Source organism: Colobus angolensis, unplaced genomic scaffold (genome assembly GCF_000951035.1).
Source record: "Colobus angolensis palliatus isolate OR3802 unplaced genomic scaffold, Cang.pa_1.0 Scaffold35, whole genome shotgun sequence".
NCBI classification, from domain to species: domain Eukaryota; kingdom Metazoa; phylum Chordata; class Mammalia; order Primates; family Cercopithecidae; genus Colobus; species Colobus angolensis.
In genome coordinates, this window is record NW_012116821.1 from 7,392,808 (window position 1) to 7,412,288 (window position 19,481).

A 19,481-nucleotide genomic window follows, 5' to 3' on the forward strand; every position below is an offset into this window, starting at 1 on the left:
GAACCCATTCAGTCTGGGACGCCTGCTCTCATCCCATGAGTTTTGGTGTTTTGTAGGGTGAGAAATGAGCTGTTAATAAAATCCTTTCTCTAAGCAGAGTAGTAAATTTACTTTTTGTTGTTGTTGAGATGAGGTCTCACTTTGTTGCCCAGGCTGGTCTTGAAATCCTAGCCTCATGGGATCCTCCCCTCTCAGCCTTCCAAAGTGCTGAATTACAGGTGTGAGTCAGCAAATTTATTTTTATTTCCAACTCATCTTCATTTGGCTAGTATAGGATAACAATAGTAATCTCAATCTTTTGTTTTTTAATCATTTATTCAAAGGCCAAACTCATCCTACAAAGAATGGCAAGCTAAGAAAGTGCTTGGTGTTTTGAGCACCCACTCCACATCATACACTAGACTGGGCCATTCGCCCATTTAATGGTTTGTTCCAAATTACACTACAGTAAAATAGATATGATTCCCATTTTACAGCTGAAGCTCAAGAAATTAAGTTTCTTGCTCCAAAGGTAGCAGGGGAGAGTGTGGATTCAGATTCAGGTCTACCATTCACCTAAGCCTGCATTCTTTCTAATACATTACATCACCTGTCAAACACGGAGAGTTACAATTAGAAGGACTGTCTTAGTCCAGTCATTTTATTTCAAATGAAAAGATAACTCTCATTTTAATCTATTTTACTTATTTAATAAAGAACAAATGGCCCAAAGCAGTTTTCTTTAAGTTTTTCTGCTTACTCCTTCTCTTAATATGAGGACCAAAAAGGTACTGGTACCAAATGAGAACCCTTATTATTTGACGTAGTAAGAATTAGTATGGATCCTATGTTGTAACATGTTCCACTCATGTTGACTACCCTTCTTTCTATATAATCTAACAGCCTTCATTGCACAGTTCATTTAACTTATGAACACTTTAATTCCAAAATTGCTAAATCAAGATTTTAAGACTAGAACTAAATTGTTTAATAGAGAATAGAAGAAAAAGTCATTTACTTAAAAATGCATATATTTTCATCTTACATTTCTCGTAACAGGAAATATAACATGTATATACATTTTTCCATAATACCTAACAAGAAATGCTTATTTTTTAAAAATACTTCAGCTACTCACTAAAACCAGTTCTTGAAAAACTTTCCACGTTTGTTAATGCTGAAAAAAATGTTCACATTTGTTACCAGTTCTTAAGAATGAGGGAGACGTGACTTCCTGTTTCTACTGTTCATCTGCATCATGTTAGAAAGAGGGAATGGGCAGGGGTTCTAGGAAGGTGTGATGTCTCTGAATTCGGTTGAGAAGCTGCTGTGCCACAGGTTTGAATTCTGTTTCCCAGTGGAGTTTGTGATAGTTTTTTAGGTCTGGATCAAAACTGCCATCCAGTGCTAGTTCTTCATCTGTATTAGAAAAATTTAAATTACAGCACTATTTAGAAATGTAATCCTATTGAATATCATTTAATTTTGATGATATGAGTTAAACTCACCCTGGGTCACCCTTTAATACCAACGTAACACAAGATAGGATTTCAGAGAAGTTCTTTACTCTCTTCTGTTCTTTATGAATACATCATTTTATTTTATTTTATTTTATTTTATTTGGAGAGGCAGGGTCTCCATGTATTGCCCAGGCTGGTCTCCAACTCCTGACCTCAAGCAATCCTCCCACTTTGACCTCCCTAAGTGCCAAAGTGCTGGGATTACAGGTGTGAGCTACCTCGCCAAGCCCATTACTTTACAATTAGTATATTTTGGTATCTTAATTTAAATGGGCAATATTTTTTTCAAAAGAAATCTGGCCAGGTGTGGTGGCTCATGCCTGTAATGCCAACACATTGGGAGCCTGAGGTAGGAGAATTGCTTGAGCCCAAGAGTTCAAGATTAGCCTGAGCAACACAGTGATAGTTCAGGAAAAAAAAAAAAAAAATCAGAAGATTATCTGGGCATGGGGGCATGTGCCTGTGGTCCCAGCTACTCAAGAGGCTGAAGCCAGGAGGATCGCTTGAGCACGGGAGATTGAGGCTGCAGTGGGGCATGACTGTGCCACTGCCCTCCAGCCTAAGCGACACAGCAAGACCCTGTCTCAAAAAATAAAAAATCCGAGATTGAACTGAACCTTTATTTCAACTAATTCCTTAGTTTTTTTATATGTAAGTTTGTATCTAAAAGTTCGATCACAATTTCTCAGAATTACTTCCTTATGTGTACATAGAAAAGTTAATTACTTCAAAGGTTAGATACAAAAGGAATCAGGAAATCTTTTAGGAAAGTAGTTCAGTTAAATTTGACACTTTAAACTTTACTGAAACTCAGAACTTTGCTGGCTTCACAGCAGCAGGAAAGCAGTACTTTGAAAAGACAACCTTCCACCCCGCTACTCTCTCCATAACTGACAACCTAGGAGGCCTTGGGAATCCTAAGGAATATTAGAATCCCAGGTGAGCCCATGGATAATGCAGAAAAGAACTTGTAAGAATAAAATGCAAAAGTACAACTTCGATTTCTCATCCAAGGGCATCCTGAATTCTGGGAACACCATATATTCAATCCAAGTAGGAAGATAAATAGCCACTGAGGTTTCTGTGCTCATTGCCACAGCAATTTTATGTGTTGATGTTGAGCCTCACACCCTGTGTGACAGACTTCAGAAAAGTGCACTGACCTGCCAGTCAGATTAGCTCTGCCACTTCCTACATCTGTGACATGAGGCCAACTTCTTAAACGGTAACCACTAAATCCTAAGACAACCACAGATGTTGTTACTTACATTGCCAACTTTTTTTTTTTTTTTTTGTGAGATGGGGTCGCACTGTGTCACCCAGGCTGGAGTGCAGTGGTGCAATCTCGGCTCACTGTAACCTCTGAATCCCAGGTTCAAGCAATTCTTCTGCCTCAGCCTCTTAAGCAGCTAGGATTACAGGCATGTGCCACCACACCCGGCTAATTTTTGTCTTTTTAGTAGAGACAGAGTTTTACCATGTTGGCCCAGCTGGTCTCCAACTCCTGACCTCAAGTGATCCGCCCGCCTTGGCCTCCCAGAGTGCTGGGATTACAGGCTTGAGCCACTGCACCCAACTGCCAACACTTTTTTATAGGGCCAATTAAAATCCTATTATAAAATGCTTCATGACTCTGTTGATACCAGATTTTCTATACTGAATATTTGTGTACATTCACTGTGTCCTTTGGCACTAGGGGTGTTAGTGTCACTACCCAAAATAAGATAAGGGAGTCTGGAATCCCAGTTTGTACCTTCCTCTCATCACAACCAAGTGGTCAACTATGCAGTTCTGAGATAAACTCTAGGCAGACACAAACACTTCGGCAAGGAGCTCCATAGAGACCCTGTAAGCAAACCTGGATCTCCCCACCCATGAGATAACTGGGCCCCGAGGGGAGGAGAATGCAGGCAGTGTTTGGTGCCTTCAAAGCTCTTCCTGTTTGGCTACTTCTGGACAAAAAGAGTCAGGTAGTCCCAGTGATTTCAGATTTCATTTCGTTTTTTTGAGACAGAGTCTACTCGGGAGTGCAATGGCATGATCTCGGCTCATTGCAACCTCCATGTCCCAGATTCAAGTGATCCTTGTTTCTCAGCCTCCCAAGTAGCTGGGACTACAGGCATGTGCCACCAGGCCAGGCTAATTTTTTGTGTTTTTAGTAGAGATGGGGTTTTGCCATGTTGCCCAGGCTGATCTCGAACTTCTGACCTCAGGTGATCCACCCACCTTGGCCTCCCAAAGTGCTGGGATTACAGGTGTGAGCCACCGCGCCCAGCCAGTGATTTCAGATTTCTAGACCATCTTCCTATTCACTGTTTTCCAGATTTTCTGAACATTAAACTTTTGTTGAAAAGTGAATTCTGCAATATAAAAATAAAATTCTGTTGTATAGAAAATGAATTCTGTTATATAGAAAATAAATTATGGGCTGGGTACAGTGGTTCACACCTATAATCCCATCACTTTGGGAGGCTGAGGCAGGTGGATCACCTGAGGTCAGGAGTTCGAGATCAGCCTCGCCAACATGATGAAACCCCATCTCTACTAAAAATATAAAAAATTAGCCAGGCATGGTGCTGGGCACCTGTAGTCCCGGCTACTTGGAAGGCTGAGGCAGGAGAATCACTTGAATCTAGGAGGCGGAGGCTGCAGTGAGCCATGGTCATGCCACTGCACTCCAGCCTAGGCAACAGAGAGAGACTTTGTCTCAAAAAAATAATAATAATAATAAAAGAAGGAAAGAAAGAAAATGAATTCTGTGGTAGAAGTCCTTCTTTCCCAAGCTGCTGGCGGCTGAGCAGTATGGCCTGGGCGTGTCATAGTCCCTTCTTCCTCCCAGGGCTTTGGTTGGATTTAGTGGTTTTAGCAAAATCTCTGTTGGGTGTGTGGCTTTTTAAAATCTAATGTCAAGACCATGTTACTTGTCTTGAGGTCCAGCCTACAGTTAATCCACCCACAAACCATATTAATTCTAAATTGGGTTAGACAAGATAACAAGAATAGCCAAACAGCTACAGGTAAGAGAAATGAGGTCTAAAGTTTCAAAGTAAATACAGTGACATACATTAAAAGTGCCATATCACATGGGGTATGAAATTTTGGAACTTGTACTGCAAAGAGTAGCAGAGGCTGATTGAGTAAAAATTTAGATCTATGATTCAATGTTTTTTTTTTAAGAGACAGAGTCTCATTCTGTCACCCAGGCTGGAATGCAGTGGTACAATCATAGCTCACTGTAGCCTAGAATTCCTGGGCTCAAGTGATCCTCCCACCTCAGCTGAGTGGCCAAGACTACAAACACAAACATCCAGCTAATTTTTTTACTTTTAGTCGAGATGGGGTCTTACTACGTCACCCAAGCTGGTCTCAAACTCCTAGCCCCAAGTGATTCTCCCACTTCGGCCTCCCAAAGTGCTGGGATTACAGGCACGAGCCATTGTACTCAGTCTTTAATTCTTTTTAAGATTTGAATCATCATAAGTTAGAAACTGTGCTTCACAGTAAGTATTTTGCATCATGACTCTGTATACATATACCTACTTATATACAAATAAATGTTTCAAGTACAGTATTTGTCCTTACTACATGTAATATATTGTGATCTTTTCTTTCTTTGTTAATTCATTTTTTAAAGATGCTGGTCACAACCAACTAAATTGATTTCCTAACCTGCAGTGTGAAAAGTGCTTATTTAGATAACCAATCATTCTTAAGCTTTCTTTAGGCACAGCATGCTTCCAAATACTAAAATTTGGGGCAAAGTATTAGAAAGGACTAAAAGACCTTACAATAATCAATGATCATTACAACACAATCATCATTAGAAGTTTTTGTCCTGTAGCATCTATAAAAGCTTTCTTTACTCACTACACTATTTCCTAGCTAGCTGTTCAGCAGCAGGTGGCTGTTTAAGGGATTTATCATTGCCCTGACCATTCTCTTATAAGGTAAAGTTGTCGAATGTTCTCGAAGCACCTGATAGCTCTTCAGCATAGGTTGACATGATCCTCCAACTTGAACATGGGGCCCCACTCTACCCTTGTCACAAAACCTAAGTGCCCACTGCCACATAACTTATGATGAACATACAACAGCCTAGTGTACTTCCCATTTGCAACAATAAACTGCACACATGGTCATCAGGTGCCAGCTCCCTGCAGAGGGGCTCATGGTAGACTGAAGTGCTCAGTACACCACTAAGAACTTCAGCATCAACACACTGCTTATGAGCTCATAAGACATGACTGGAATATAGTGGGAAGTTTCAGACCACGTTCTTTTAAAGCCACTTTCCAGAAAGACTGTCAACATTCCAACGATGTTGATACATTACTTCTCCCTTTTTTCTAGTCACTTGGCAAGAAAAAGTTAGGTAACTTACATTACTATAGAAATTGCCATACCAGTATTTCCAAAAACAGTGCTCATACTTCAACATGGGCCTCAGTAATTTAATAGCTCATCCTGTTTCCAAAATGACCTGGTTTTTGTTTTTTGTTGTTGTTTTGTTTTGTTTTGTTTTTTAGCTATCCTTGTAAAAGAACTGAAATGCAAATATACTCTCACCCACATGCCCATTTCACTTGCAGCAGTCCCACTGCCCAGACACAGCCACGACCCTGTCAGCAGTCAGGCTCTGAGTGCCCACTGCCGACAGAAAAGCACAGCCTAGTACCTAGCCCAAGAGGTCCAGTCCCCATGGTTCGTGAAGAGGAGCTCTCGATCACGTGAGAAACCTGGGATGCATCGCACAGTGACTTGGCTCCCTGAGTGAGCTGTGTTGATTTGCTGCTATCCATGCCACAGTCTCCCAGCAAGGGTGGGGAGGAGTAAGGGTGTTCTAGGTAACACAGGGCTAGTTGGTTGTTTTCGGATGGAAAGTCCTGCCTTTGCTACAGTATGACTTCAGGCAAGCCACTTAACTGTCCTAAAACCTACTTTCCTTATCTGTCACCTAGCTGATGGCCTCAGAGAGATCTTTCAAAAATAAAATAAACATGCTTTTAAAGGGATATAGCACTATTGAAACAAGGTACCACCATTGGTAGCCAATCCACATGCTGCTATCAAGTACCTTCTTTGTATGAGGCAATATCGTTTCCCTAAGGTGGTTTAGTTGGAAAGGGGAAATAAAACTCACAAAATAATAATACAGGATAATTACAGGACAAGTTACACAATTCATGATTGATTGCTATATAAGAAGTCTAGATTTCCTATGACTAGACTACGACTGTGGGCTTGAGAAGCTATGGGGGAAGGGCCTGCACCTGGATAGGCAGATTGGGATGGGCAGGTAGGAAATGAAAGAGAACATGTGCAAAGGCACAGAGGTGGGAGAAGCACCACCAGAAGCCCAATTTGGCTATGGAAAAGCTGGGAATGGACCACAGTCAGCCCTTCGCATCCACAGGCCACATGTCCACAGGTTCAACCAACCACAGATAGAGAATATTTGAAACAACAACAATAAAAAGAATACAAATAAAAATCACAGCACCACAACCATTTACATAGCGTTCACATTGTAGGTATTATAAGTAGTCTAGAGATGGTTTAACATGTGCAGGAAGATGTGTGTAGGTGAAATGCCGATTCTATGCCATTTTATATCAGACACTTGGGCATCTGTGTTGGTATCCGAGGGAGGCCCTGAAACCAATCCCCCCAGATACCAAGAGGTGACTGTAACAGGCAGCAGGGCCCACTGAAATGAAGTGCCTTCCAGGTACACTGCCCCTGCTGAGAAGCCAGCCATGCCCACACCTCCTTCTGATCCATCTTTGTGCCACACGGCCCCACAGTCCCACCATCCTTGTTATTTATGGCTGATTGCCGCAGACTTGGGTAACAAAGGAAACCACACATAGCCTGTCACCGGGTAGCTGCTGCCTACGCAGGAAAGCCCTGGGCCACAGGACAGTGACCCACTGAGCCAATCGTATCTTCTCCCTGAGTGGGTGACATAGGAAAGTGCCCTGGCAACAGACACACACAGGCAGGGCAGCAAGTGGAAGCCTGGAGGTAGCTGAAGCCATGATCTAGAAGGAGCCTAGAGGGAGTAAGTGGGGAGAAAATTCTTCCCCTAACAGCGGACACAACACAGCCGTGTCTCCAGAATGGTGGAGCCCAGGGGTCGGAGCTCATGACGCCAGCAGCTGAGGGGTCACTTGGGACTCCCGGCTCCTGACTGGCTCTCTGGAAGGCTTTGAGCAGCATCTTGTTTCCTGGCTTCTTTCTTGTCTGTACACTCTTCCCTTAAGCTCCTTTGCTAACGAGAGCTAGGGCTCTCAATCTTAGCTATTATCAGACTCACCTGTGGAACTCTGAACACAGATTCTCAGCCTCATCCCAGAGCTTCTGAATCAGAATTCCTAGGGCCGGGGCCAGGAAGATGTTTCCAGTTTTTTGGGGTTTTTAACTCCACAGCTGATTTCAATGCTCTACCACCATCGAGAACTGAATTAAGGCAACCTGAACATGCACTTCTGCTTCCTACAACCTGAGACAGTTTAATGTTCATGGAGCCAACTGTGAAGCTCAGTGATTAAAAGAAGATGCTCAACTTTTTCCTTATTGTGTTTTAAAACACATATACAAAATTATATTTACCTGGAAAAACCAAATTTCACATCGACCTAGCACACCCAATTCTTTCAAACAACTCCTGAGTTCCAGTTCCTGTTTAGTAGCATAGTGTTACAACACTTAAGAGTTTCCGGCCGGGCGCGGTGGCTCAAGCCTGTAATCCCAGCACTTTGGGAGGCCGAGACGGGCGGATCACGAGGTCAGGAGATCGAGACCATCCTGGCTAACACGGTGAAACCCCGTCTCTACTAAAAATACAAAAACTAGCCGGGCGAGGTGGCGGGTGCCTGTAGTCCCAGCTACTCGGGAGGCTGAGGCAGGAGAATGGCGTAAAACCCGGGAGGCGGAGCTTTGCAGTGAGCTGAGATCTGGCCACTGCACTCCAGTCCGGGCAACAGAGCGAGACTCCGCCTCAAAAAAAAAAAAAAAAAGAGTTTCCAGAGCACATCAGCCACCTTCTGAGGACTTGCTATGTGGCAGGCACTGTGTTAGGCTCTTTGTACACATCTGCTCATTTATCACCCTGCAAGCTGGACATTAATTATCCTCATCTTGGAGATGATCAAAAACTCAGCACCTATGGCTTCTGAGTAACCTTGAGCTTTTCCACATGGCCTCCCAGATCCAGTATGGTGGCTGGGCAGTGATGGGTACCTCTCCTCTATATGGGAAAAAGGATTATTAAAAACACTCATTTACTGACCCAAATTATTGTTTTTAGAATTAACCCAGGATGAAAAAAAATTATTCTAAAATTATAAAAAATTTTTAAATGTAAAAAATGATCCTGGCCAGGCAAGGTGGTTCCCACCAGTAATCCCAGCACTTCAGGAGGCTGAGGTGGGAGCATCACTTGAGCCCAGGAGTTTGACACCAGCCTGGGTAACATAGTAAGACCTCATCTCTACAAAAAAAAATTATTTTTAATTATCTGTGCATGGTGGTGTGTGTCTGTAGTCCCAGCTACTTGAGAGGCAGAGGCAGGAGGATCACTTGAGCCCAGGAGTTTAGGGCTGCAGAAAGCAGTGATCGCGCCACTGCATTCCATCCTGGGTGACAGAGCAACAAGAAAAGAAACAATCTTCTTTCCTTTGATTTGTATCAGTGATTTCCTTCCTTTCAAGGATATAAACCCCATTGTAATGCCAAATAGTCTCACAGGCCCTCACCCACATGACATTAATGTAGCTAATTAAAATGTACAGCTTCATTTAAAAGCATGACTTAATTGAGTAGCTTTTAGCCATTTCTAGCCCTATTTTCTCAATTACAACAGTGTCTATATGCTTTTGAACAAGAGAAATACATTTATGCTGAGGTCTTATATTTATGCACTTTAGAGAAAATGCAAAAAAAAAAAAAAGCCACAGAAGAAATCATGATTGTATCTAATGAGTTGAAAGTCCTCCTGTCCCCATCGTAAATAGCATTCAGCCTCTTCAGATAGTTCCAAATTATAATAATCTTTAACATACTCTTGTTGCTTATAGAAGTATAATCACCCAAATGCATACTAATATTTATCTGAACAGGTCACAGAAAAAAACTATCTCACACTCTGATAAAACTCACAGACTCATCATAGTCAAGAGCCTTACCTAAAAATGATGAGAGCAGGATTAAGAGTGTGTTGGTGTCTTCATTTCCAAAACATGACGAAGCATTAGTGATGTTTTCACTGAAGTTCCATAGAGTTTTACAGACCAAGCAGGCCAGCTGCCAATCAGTAGGACCAAAATCTCTTAAACAATCCACTAACCTGGTAAAGTTCAAAGTGAGAAGTTATTAGGTCAGAATCTGTCTTTAATATTGTTAGCATGATTATCCTTCTGTGATACGTAAGTATAATCCAGAGATCACTTAAAATAATTCCTTATCTATAAAATTAAGTGGTTACTACTTCTGCACCTTTTTTTTTTTTTTTTTGAGACAGTCTCACTCTGTTGCCCAGGCTGAAGTGCAGTGGCACGATCTCGGCTCACTGCAACCTCCACTTACTGCAACCTCCGCCTCCCGGATTCAAGCAATTCTCGTGCCTCAGCCTCCCAAGTAGCTGGGATTACAGGCATGCGCTACCACGCCCGGCTAATTTTTGTCTTTTTAGTAGAGATGGGATTTCACCATGTTGGCCAGGCTGCTCTCGAACTCCTGGCCTCAAGTGATTCGCCCACCTCGGCCTCCCAAAATGCTGGGATTACAGGCGTGAGCCACCACGCCCGGCCTATTTCTACACCATTTTAAGTATCCAGTGGAATCTAAACTCCCTCTTCAGCCTCAGCTTAGGAGCTTCCCAATGTTGAAATCCCTTTGCCCCACAGGAATGATGAGAGGACCCAAGCTCCCGAGAACACGATGTCCTTCAAATCCCAAGTCAGTACCCTACACCTGGAAACTTACTTCTTAATGCCACCTCCTTCTTTCAGGATGACACGCTTGTCTTTATCCACAGTGAGATTGAGGAGAACACCACAGGCAGAAAAGCAGATATCCTGATGCTGAGCATCCAGCAGCGCCATCATGAACCTGTGGACTACCAGGGAAGAGTGCAAATGCAGCCCAGTAAAAGCCCAGGGTTCCCAGCTGTCTCTTGTTTTACAGATGGTACCGGGGAAATGGGGAGTGGTTTGCAAACCCAGAATCCCTGTTAAGGGTAAGTCCCTTCCTCATTCTTCCTAAGGCTTTATCCATCACCCGGCAGTGGGTTCCCCAATACCCACCACTCCCAGAGCCGGCTCCCCCAATCCCCAGATACTGCAACACCTGACCCAGGCAGCAGCTGCTTCTCCACGGCAGTGAAAGAGTCCCTGCTGGTGGACACGAGGGAGCACAGGTGACACTCATCGAACTGCCAGTTGTTCTCAAGGGTTTTCCTGAACCTCCAGCAGCAACTGTCTTTAAATACACAGTCCTGGAGCGGGGAGCTGGCTCCTGGTGGGATCATTCCTGAAGTTTCCCAGGGCCATGTGTAAGACTCAGACTGCTGAAAACCAACCTGTGGCAAGGCAGGCCTTCCAGTGTAGGGACATCTCAGGGCAGCACAGGCTCCCGCCTCCAGGGAATCATTTTCCCTTACTCCTAGGAAATGCAACTGGGAACCAATTGTCCTGTTTTCTCATCCCTCAGCAGATGCTGAGCAAAGGGTTGGGGAAGAGTGAGTAAAGTGTGCATTCTGCCTCCTCCCACGGTGCATGCACCTGAGAGGGGCTGCCCTCTTCTAGCCCCGGCCCTGTCGACTGGGTTGGGCAGTGAGCTTGGCAGAGGCAACATCACATACATATGTGCTCTTAAGAAGCTAAAGACTGCCCAGAAAAATGTGCAGTTATCTGTAGGTAGTGAGAGATGGGTATGGTTTGCTGCTGCTGCTTTTTATATCTGTATTATTGAAATTTTCCATTACGAACATGGAAGTTATGTTTTTAAAATTATTATTGTTACATGAAATATTTGAGACATACAAAGAGTCAAAGTATACTAATATTTGAGACATGCAAAAATATTAGAGACATACAAAGGGTATAAACATGTGAGTACTTGCCACTCAGTTTAAGAAATAAAACATTACATTCCAAACAACATGTACATAATAAATATAAACAATTCTTATTTGTTGATAATAAATAACATTATAGGTCTAATGATCATCTTTGGACATCCCTTTCCTTCCAAAGGTGAATGCTGTCCTTTTTTAATTTTTAATTTTTATCTTTTAGAGGTAGGTTCTCACTCTGTCTCCCAGCCTGGAGGGCAGTAGCACAATCATGGCTCACTGCAGCCTCAAACTTCTGGGCTCAACTGATCCTCCTGCCTCAGCCTCCCAAGTAGCTGGGACTACAGGCATGTGCCACCATGTCTGGCTAATTTTTGATTTTTGCAGAGACAGTGTCTCACTATGTTACCCAGGTTTATCTCAAACTCGTGCCCTCGAGCAATCCTCCCACCTTAGCCTCCCAAGGTGCTGGTACTATAGGGTTGAACCACTGGACCCAGCCTGAACTCTGTCTTAAATTGGAGTTTACTATTTCCAATTACTATTTATACTGTATAGCATCACTACATGAATACCTATGCAGAAGCAATACCCAAGATAGTTCTGTATGTTTTAAAACTTATATTCATGGCATTCCTCTGTATATATCCTCCTATTGCTTTTGAATGCTAGAGAACATTTTGTTGCGTGAATATACCATAATGAATTTGTCCTCTTGTCTGTTGAGGGACACTTAGGTTGTTTCTACTTTTTGCTATTATAAGCAAAATGTAATAGACATTCTAGTACATAAAAGAGAATGTCTTCTTGAGAATATGCCCCCAGACAGAAGTGATGACTCAAGATTCACTGTGTCTGTTAGACATACACACACCCCATCTTGGAGCACAGAAGGCCATTCACAAGGGAGAGAGGAATACTGCCTAGGTCCATCTTGGCATCCTGAGCCAGGAGCCTTAAACAAGGAGCTCTACAAATCTCAAAGCAGAAACAAGTATAACACTATAATGACTCAAGCTCCAAAACCACTCCGCTGATTATTGGCAAGAAGTGAATGTTTATGAATTCTAGTGTCATTAACTCACCATTGTTCTGCACAATGAAATCACAGACATCACGGTCCTGGGAGAGATTTCCGAAAACACGTACAGCCTCCAGGATTCCATCCATGTTGTTACTGACAAGAAGCTTTAAGAGCACTGGATTTGGTGACCAGAGAAATTAAATCAGTGAATTTAAGTTTTAACTTAAAGGTTAATGGAAATCAACATCATACTAAATACTGATAATTTTAAAATAATAAAATACAAGCTGTAAGGGACTTTAGCAAGAACTAAGAAACTAATTTTTTCCATTTCTAGTTTCCCCATATTCTAATTTCTTAGAATCATCAGGTTCTAAGTAAGACATTTTTGTACCAGAAGGCAGAAGATAGTAATGTCTCCAGCTCTGTGTTTAGTTAATAAAATCGAAACCTCAAATGAGCACTCATTTATCCAAATCCAACTCTGAACCTTACATTCAGCAATATATAGCTTTTTGTCTTGAATTATGGAATTCTTCACTTGGTAGTAAGATAAATTGTTGATTGTCGCTGTAGCATTGATCACCAGCTCCTCACAATCATCAAGTGACTTGTATTCTGAAATGAAGTGAAGATAAGGGAGTCAAAGACCCATTGCAGGAGTAGACCCAAGCACATTGTAACTACAGCAACAGCAGGGCTAGGAACAGGCTGCTGTCACGGCAGGGTCCCTACAAAGGCCTTGGAGAGGCAGCTTTACCACTTGATTTCCCCCGACTCCTCCTGCATGGAAATGCCCCAAATACAAGGGCCAGCTCCTGGCCAGAGCGGAGAGGATACTGTCAACTCAATCCTTGCAGCCAGGAGGTTTGGAAAAGCCCGGCTGATCTGGGCTCTGTGTCTGAAGGAAAGCAAAGGGGCCAACACAGCAGTGAGCAGAGCCATCTCTATTCCTGCCTGTTTTCTGGGTTTTCGGGCTCTCCCAGGGGCTCCTCCCTGGAGTCTTTGCCCTACTTCCCACACCGCCTCCTAACGGAATGGCCCTCTGAGGTCATGATCTGTCAGTGACTATGAACCCTAGAAGACACCCCTGGCCTCCTCTACCACCCCACTAATTCATCTCTCAGCACTTGCTGGCTTCCCTTCTTCCACTTTTGCCTCCCTAAATCTATTCTCAACACAGTTATCCTTTAAAAGCAAGTCAGTTAATGCCACCCACCTCATAACCCATGAATAGTCCACGTTGTCTGGTCCACAAGACCTACCTGGCAGCTCCAGGCCTTACCTCTCCGGCCTCATTTGCTCCTCCTACTCCCAGACCCCCAGGGTCAACCACAGCAGCCTCCTGGCCTCTTGGAATATGCCAGCATGCCCCTGCCTGAGAACCCGTGCACTGCTGAACTTTCTTCTGGAACATACTCTCCTCCCAGTTAGCCACTTGGCTCACTCCTTACATCCTCCCAGCAGTCACTTAGAGGCCGCCTTGTTGGACATACTTTCCATAACCTCCCTATTTAAAATAGCACCCGTTCTCTTTTCTCTTACCCTGCTTTAATTTTCTCCATAGCACATATGACCACCTGATGTTATATACGTGTTTAATGTTTGTCTTTCAGCCCTAAAATGTCAGCTCCCTGAGGCCTAGGGATGTGTCTGTTTTATTCATGGCTGCACTCCCAGCTTCTAGAACAGTGCCTGGCACATAGTGAGTGCTGGATGTAAGAATAATTGATCCTCTAGCTTAGCACATAAGGCCCTTAGTGGTTTTTGTCTCTGCCTCCCACTCAGTCTCCAGACTCATCTGTTGACGTTTCTGGCCACAGTGTGGGGAGGAGCAGAGGCAGGGCTGCAGCTGGGAGTGGTCCCAGTGACCTCAACATAGCATGGACATGGGCGATGGCAGAGATGTGGCAGAGTAGAGACTGTGCTTGGCAGAGACTGGATGGGGTGTGAGGGAGAGGAATCATCTGGGTGCACATAACTGGGTAGATGCCTGAATTAAGGGCACAGGAAGAGGGCCAAGTTCAGGGACAGGTCATGAGTTCAGCTTCAGATATGCTGAGGTGCTTCTGAAGCACCCCCAGGAGAGGAAGGGTATGCAGTTGGATATAAGACTCGGGCAATCAGACTTGCCTGAGCAACACTGCGAAATCCTGTCTTTACAAAAAATACAAAAAAATTAGCCGGGCGTGGTGGCATGCACTTTGGGAGGCCGAGGTGGGTGGATCACTTGAGGTCAGGAGTATGAGACCAGCCTGGCCAATATGGTGAAACCTCATCTCCACTAAAAAGACAACAATTAGCCCGGCGTGATGGCGCAAGCCTGTAATCCCAGGTACTTGGGAAGCTGAGGCAGAAGAATTGCTTGAACCTGGGAGGCAGAGGTTGCAGTGAGCCAAGATTGCACCACTGCACTGCAGCCTGAGTGCCAGAGAGAGACCCCATCTCCTGTATGAAACCGAAGTTTTTCCTCGGGGAGCAAGCAGGGCGGCTATGAGCTGAGGAAGAGGACTGTGCTTATTCTTAAATTCTCTGACTTAAGTACCACCCCCTTTGGCCATCTTTCCCTGTTCATAAAGATAACAGCCTTTTTATAAATTACTATGTTGAAAGGAAAGCTCAGTCATTTGTAGGCTGCAGAAGACATAGACTGTTCCTTCCGCCAGGGGCCCCTCCCGCTAGAGCAGCCAGCATAGGCCCAGTACCTGGTAGACACTTAATGGATACTTGGAAAAAGAATAAATAAAGACCTGACTTCCTGTGTTTTAGTTTAAGTATATAAAAAGGGAATAAGGAACTGAATTGTTTTGGTTATCAATATGGATTCTACTGTAAGGAAATATCCTAGTTATGGTAAAAGAAGGGACACAAGACCTCCAAAATTCTTCCCTCTTGCTTTGGCCATGACTCTGAAGCCAGAACCCTGTGCTTCCACTCACTGGCCGTGTGACCTTACTTAAGTTATTTAACCTCCCTGGGCCTCAGTTTCCTTGACTGTAAAGTGAGCATGATCATTGCACCTACATTATAGAGTTGTTACAAAGTTTAAATGCATTCGAGGGTTTAAATGAATGCATGGCACATAGTGGGTGCTAAGTAGGTGCTTATTAAATGAACAGATGGGCCATCCAGAATGACAGCTCATGGGGAGTGGCTCAGGTGAATATCTAACTCTTGGGCAAAGGGTCTACAGCCCTGGCTTCCTCCAACCCCAGACTGATGACACTAGGTCTTGGGCAGTGTTTGGGGATCTGTTTTATTTCTGTTGCCTTGGTAGGACAATTCGTTAGCTTGTCCAGAAAATGCAGGGTAGCTCTTATGTGTCTAACCTCCCAAAGGACCACACGTTTGAGAAGCAGGAATGGTGTCTGGTACCTGGAACTAGAGGGTAGGTCCTCACAGCTGCTAAGCATTTATCATGAACAGCACCAGGCACTTTACATGCATGTAACCCCCAGAAGTCAGCTACTAATAAGTTTTACATGCACTTACAAGAATTCACACCCACAATAATTAATTCTCGAAAGGTTCATCTGTCTCAGTTACCTTGGCCTGTCATAATAAAATACCATAAACTGGGTGGCTTGAGCCAAAAGAAATTTATTTTCTCACAGTTACGGAGGCTGGAAGTCCAAGATCAGGGAGACTGTGTGGTCAGGCTCTGGTGTCTCTTCTTATAAGGGACCTAACTCCAGCATGAGGGCCCCACATCATGGACTTATCTAAACCTAATTATCTCCCAAAGGCCCCATCTCCAAATACCATCACATGGGGGTTAGGACTTCAAAGATAAATTTAGGGGTCAGATGAGAACACTGAGGTTTAAAGAAGTTCAATACCTCGCCTGACTTCATAGAGCACACATCTGAATCCAGGTCTATTTGACCCTACTATCCTACTCTTTCCACAGAACCCTGCTGAAGTCAAGGACTCAGTGTTGCTGAGTTCACATTGAAGCTAGTTGGGGCAATAGACTGCTTCTAAAAAAGCATGACAGAACCATCCTACCCTCTATAATTGACTCACGGATACAAGAAAATCTGGAATTTGGACTTGCCACTAAGTCAGCAAATCTGAGTCTGGTGGCATACTGAGAGGGTCAGTTCTTACTAGAAAACATTACTGATTTTTAAAAGACCCTCTGCAATGAGGCTGACCTCTCTAGGCAAGTCCTGGAGTACAAGCAACTCCCTGTGAAGGGTGCAGGGCTAGAGGGAGGTAGGAAGAAAAAAACCCAAGGGATGCCCTTCCCATGTGACTGGGCAAGGGGGCCATGCCACAAGAGCCATCAGGCTGGGAGGAGTGCTCAGCTCTGAGGGTAAACAGGACAGCAGCAACTCTGACTTCAGTCGGCACAACCAAGCCCTGGGCAGGCCCTTTCGATAGTCACAGTCACAGCCTAGCACTGGCCCTGCTTTGCTCTAAGCTGCCAGGCCTGTCAGAGGGGGCAGGAGGCCTTTTCTGGAATGTGATCACCACTCCACACTGATGCAGATAAAACAGGTAGGAAATCCCCAGAGACCAGTGTAGAAAGGGCTTAGCAGGGCTCAGAAACTCACCCAGGAGTCGAGTCATGTAAGGGGAAGGTAGAAGGGGGTGACCCCCTGTCAGGGGTGACTTTTGCCCTTCTATAAACTTTTATTTGGAGATAAAATCTTTCAGAAGAGAACAGAGAAGGGATCACCTGCTTGTCCAAACAACTGCCTAAGGCATAGTAGTCAAGAGGCCTGACCCATCACGGGAGAGCAGGGTTTCTTCACTTCTGCTCAACCTCATATGGTACCAAATGTTTACAGAGACTAAAACATTTCTCACAGGGAGGCCCTTGACCACCTGTATCAGGAGCAGCCAGGGAGCTTTAGAGAGAGTCTCACTCTGTCGTCCATGCTGGAGTGCAGCGGTATGATCTTGGCTCACTACAACCTCCACCTCCTGGGTTCAAAAGATCTTCCTGCCTCAGCCTCCTGAGTAGCTAGGACTATAGGCGCGTGCCACCATGCCTGGCTAATTTTTGCATTTTTAGTAGAGACGGGGTTTTGCCATGTTGGCCAGGCTGGTCTTGAACTCCTGGCCTCAAGTGATCCACTCGCCTCAGCTTCCCAAAGTGCTAGGATTACAGGCATGAGCCACCGCTACCAGCCTTTTTTTTCTTTAGATGGAGTTCTCGCACTGTCACCTGGGCTGGAGAGCAGTGGCACGATCTCAGCTCATTGCAATCTCTGCCCCCCAGGTTCAAGCAATTCTCCTTGCCTCAGTCTCCCAAGTAGCTGGGATTACAGGCACCTGCCACCACGCCTGGTTAATTTTTTTGTATTTTTAGTAGAGACGGGGTTTCATTATGTTGGCGAGGCTGATCTCGAACTCCTGACCTCATGATAACACCTGCCTTGGCCCCCCAAAGTGCTGGGATGACAGGTGTGAGCCACCGCACCTAGACCTTTTTTTTTTTTTTTGAGAAAGGGTCTCACTCTGTTGCCCAGGCCAGAGTGCAGCGGTGAATCATGGCTCACTGCAGCCTTGACTTCCTGGGCTCAGGTAATTCTCCCACCTCAGCCTCCTGAGCAGCTGAGATTGCAGGCATGTGCCACCACACTCAGCTAATTTTTTTTTTTTTTTTTTTTTAACAGAGACAGGGTTTTGCCATGTTGCCCAGTCTGGTCTAGAACCCCTGGCCTCAAGCAATCTGCCTGCCTTGGCTTCCCAAAGTGCTGGGATTATAGGCGTGAGCCACCATGCCTAGCCTCTTGCCTCTTTCTCCTACCCCAAAGCATCACTTTCTTTTGAGTCAAAAGCAAGTTATTCACTCTTCCTTTATAGGTAGAAATGTAATTTCTAAACTCATAAAATATTTATAAGATGAGGAGTTTTTTCACTTTATATGTGAATATTAACAATTGTGGGATAATGAATCATGCCTAACTCTACTCCTTGGCTGTTCACAGCCATGTGCCCCCAGTCCAGGTGTTTGAGGTCTGGTCCTCAGGCCCTTCCTGGGCAGCCACAGTCAGGCAAAAGCATTAATTCCGCAACAGATGAGAACTCACCCAGTGGGTTTCAGGCTTCTGCTAGATTCTGAGGAGCCAGAAAAGCCAGCGTAGTTCCCTGAGGCACTGGGTCTCAACACTTAATGGACAAAAGACTCACCTGGGGGCAGAGGAGGCATTAAAAGGCAGATTTCAAGACTCTAATGGCATTTTATAGAGGCAGTTTCTGGGCAAGGGCCAGAAACCAAAAAGGGTATTTTAATGAGTCCCACAGCTGATTCTGCAGCAGTCACATCCCTGGTCCTGGGCTGAGAAGCCCTGCTCAGTGTGGTGAGTGGATCTCAGGAAGGGGAGAGGAGCATCAGCAGACACGGGCATGCTACAGAGCAAATGCTGAACATTTTGAGGTTGGAACAGAAACTGAATTTCTCTCACAGCTATGTGCAAATTCTTCCACGCGGCTTAATGTGCAGTCAGCAGCTTGGAAAAGAGTTCAAGCCTAAACACAGAGATTGCTGAGTTATCTACACGGAAGTGGTAAGTCATGGTGCAGATCCCAGTCAGAATTGAAGAGTCCTTTCTCTAGACGGGTGACACGTGATGTGGGGCGCGGGGAAGCACAGGTCAGGGGCCCAGCGACTTTGCCACTTGCTCACTTTGTGACTTGTGAAAGTCACTATATCTCACAGAGCCTGTTTCCTCATCTGTGAAATGAAGAAAATAACAAAAACGTGCCCTCACATTGTTGTGAGGTAACAGATATGAAAATGCATTTTCAATCATAAAGCTCCATAGTGAAGCATGGCCTTGTTACTCACACGCCCACAGCCGGGTTCTGCCACCCATCCCTTAGCTGTGTGCGCCTAGCTTCTGCCCTTCTCAGAAACTGCGGTTCTTGT

The 19,481-nt window shown here is 44.5% G+C and overlaps 1 protein-coding gene across 2 annotated transcripts in view; it reads right to left on the bottom strand.

Annotated features, from left to right (window-relative positions):
- Window positions 1–774: 774 nt before the first annotated feature.
- Window positions 775–19,481, bottom strand: part of ARMC2 (armadillo repeat containing 2) — a 130,295-nt gene continuing 111,588 nt past the window's right edge. For both annotated transcript variants that reach the window (XM_011952823.1, XM_011952822.1), the window contains 5 exons: window positions 13,094–13,216; window positions 12,660–12,773; window positions 10,485–10,617; window positions 9,686–9,846; window positions 775–1,398 (listed from right to left, as the gene is read on the bottom strand). In XM_011952823.1, coding sequence (XP_011808213.1) covers window positions 1,241–1,398; window positions 9,686–9,846; window positions 10,485–10,617; window positions 12,660–12,773; window positions 13,094–13,216 — 689 coding nt within the window. In that variant the 3' untranslated portion in view covers window positions 775–1,240. The remainder of the gene's footprint in view (window positions 1,399–9,685; window positions 9,847–10,484; window positions 10,618–12,659; window positions 12,774–13,093; window positions 13,217–19,481) is intronic.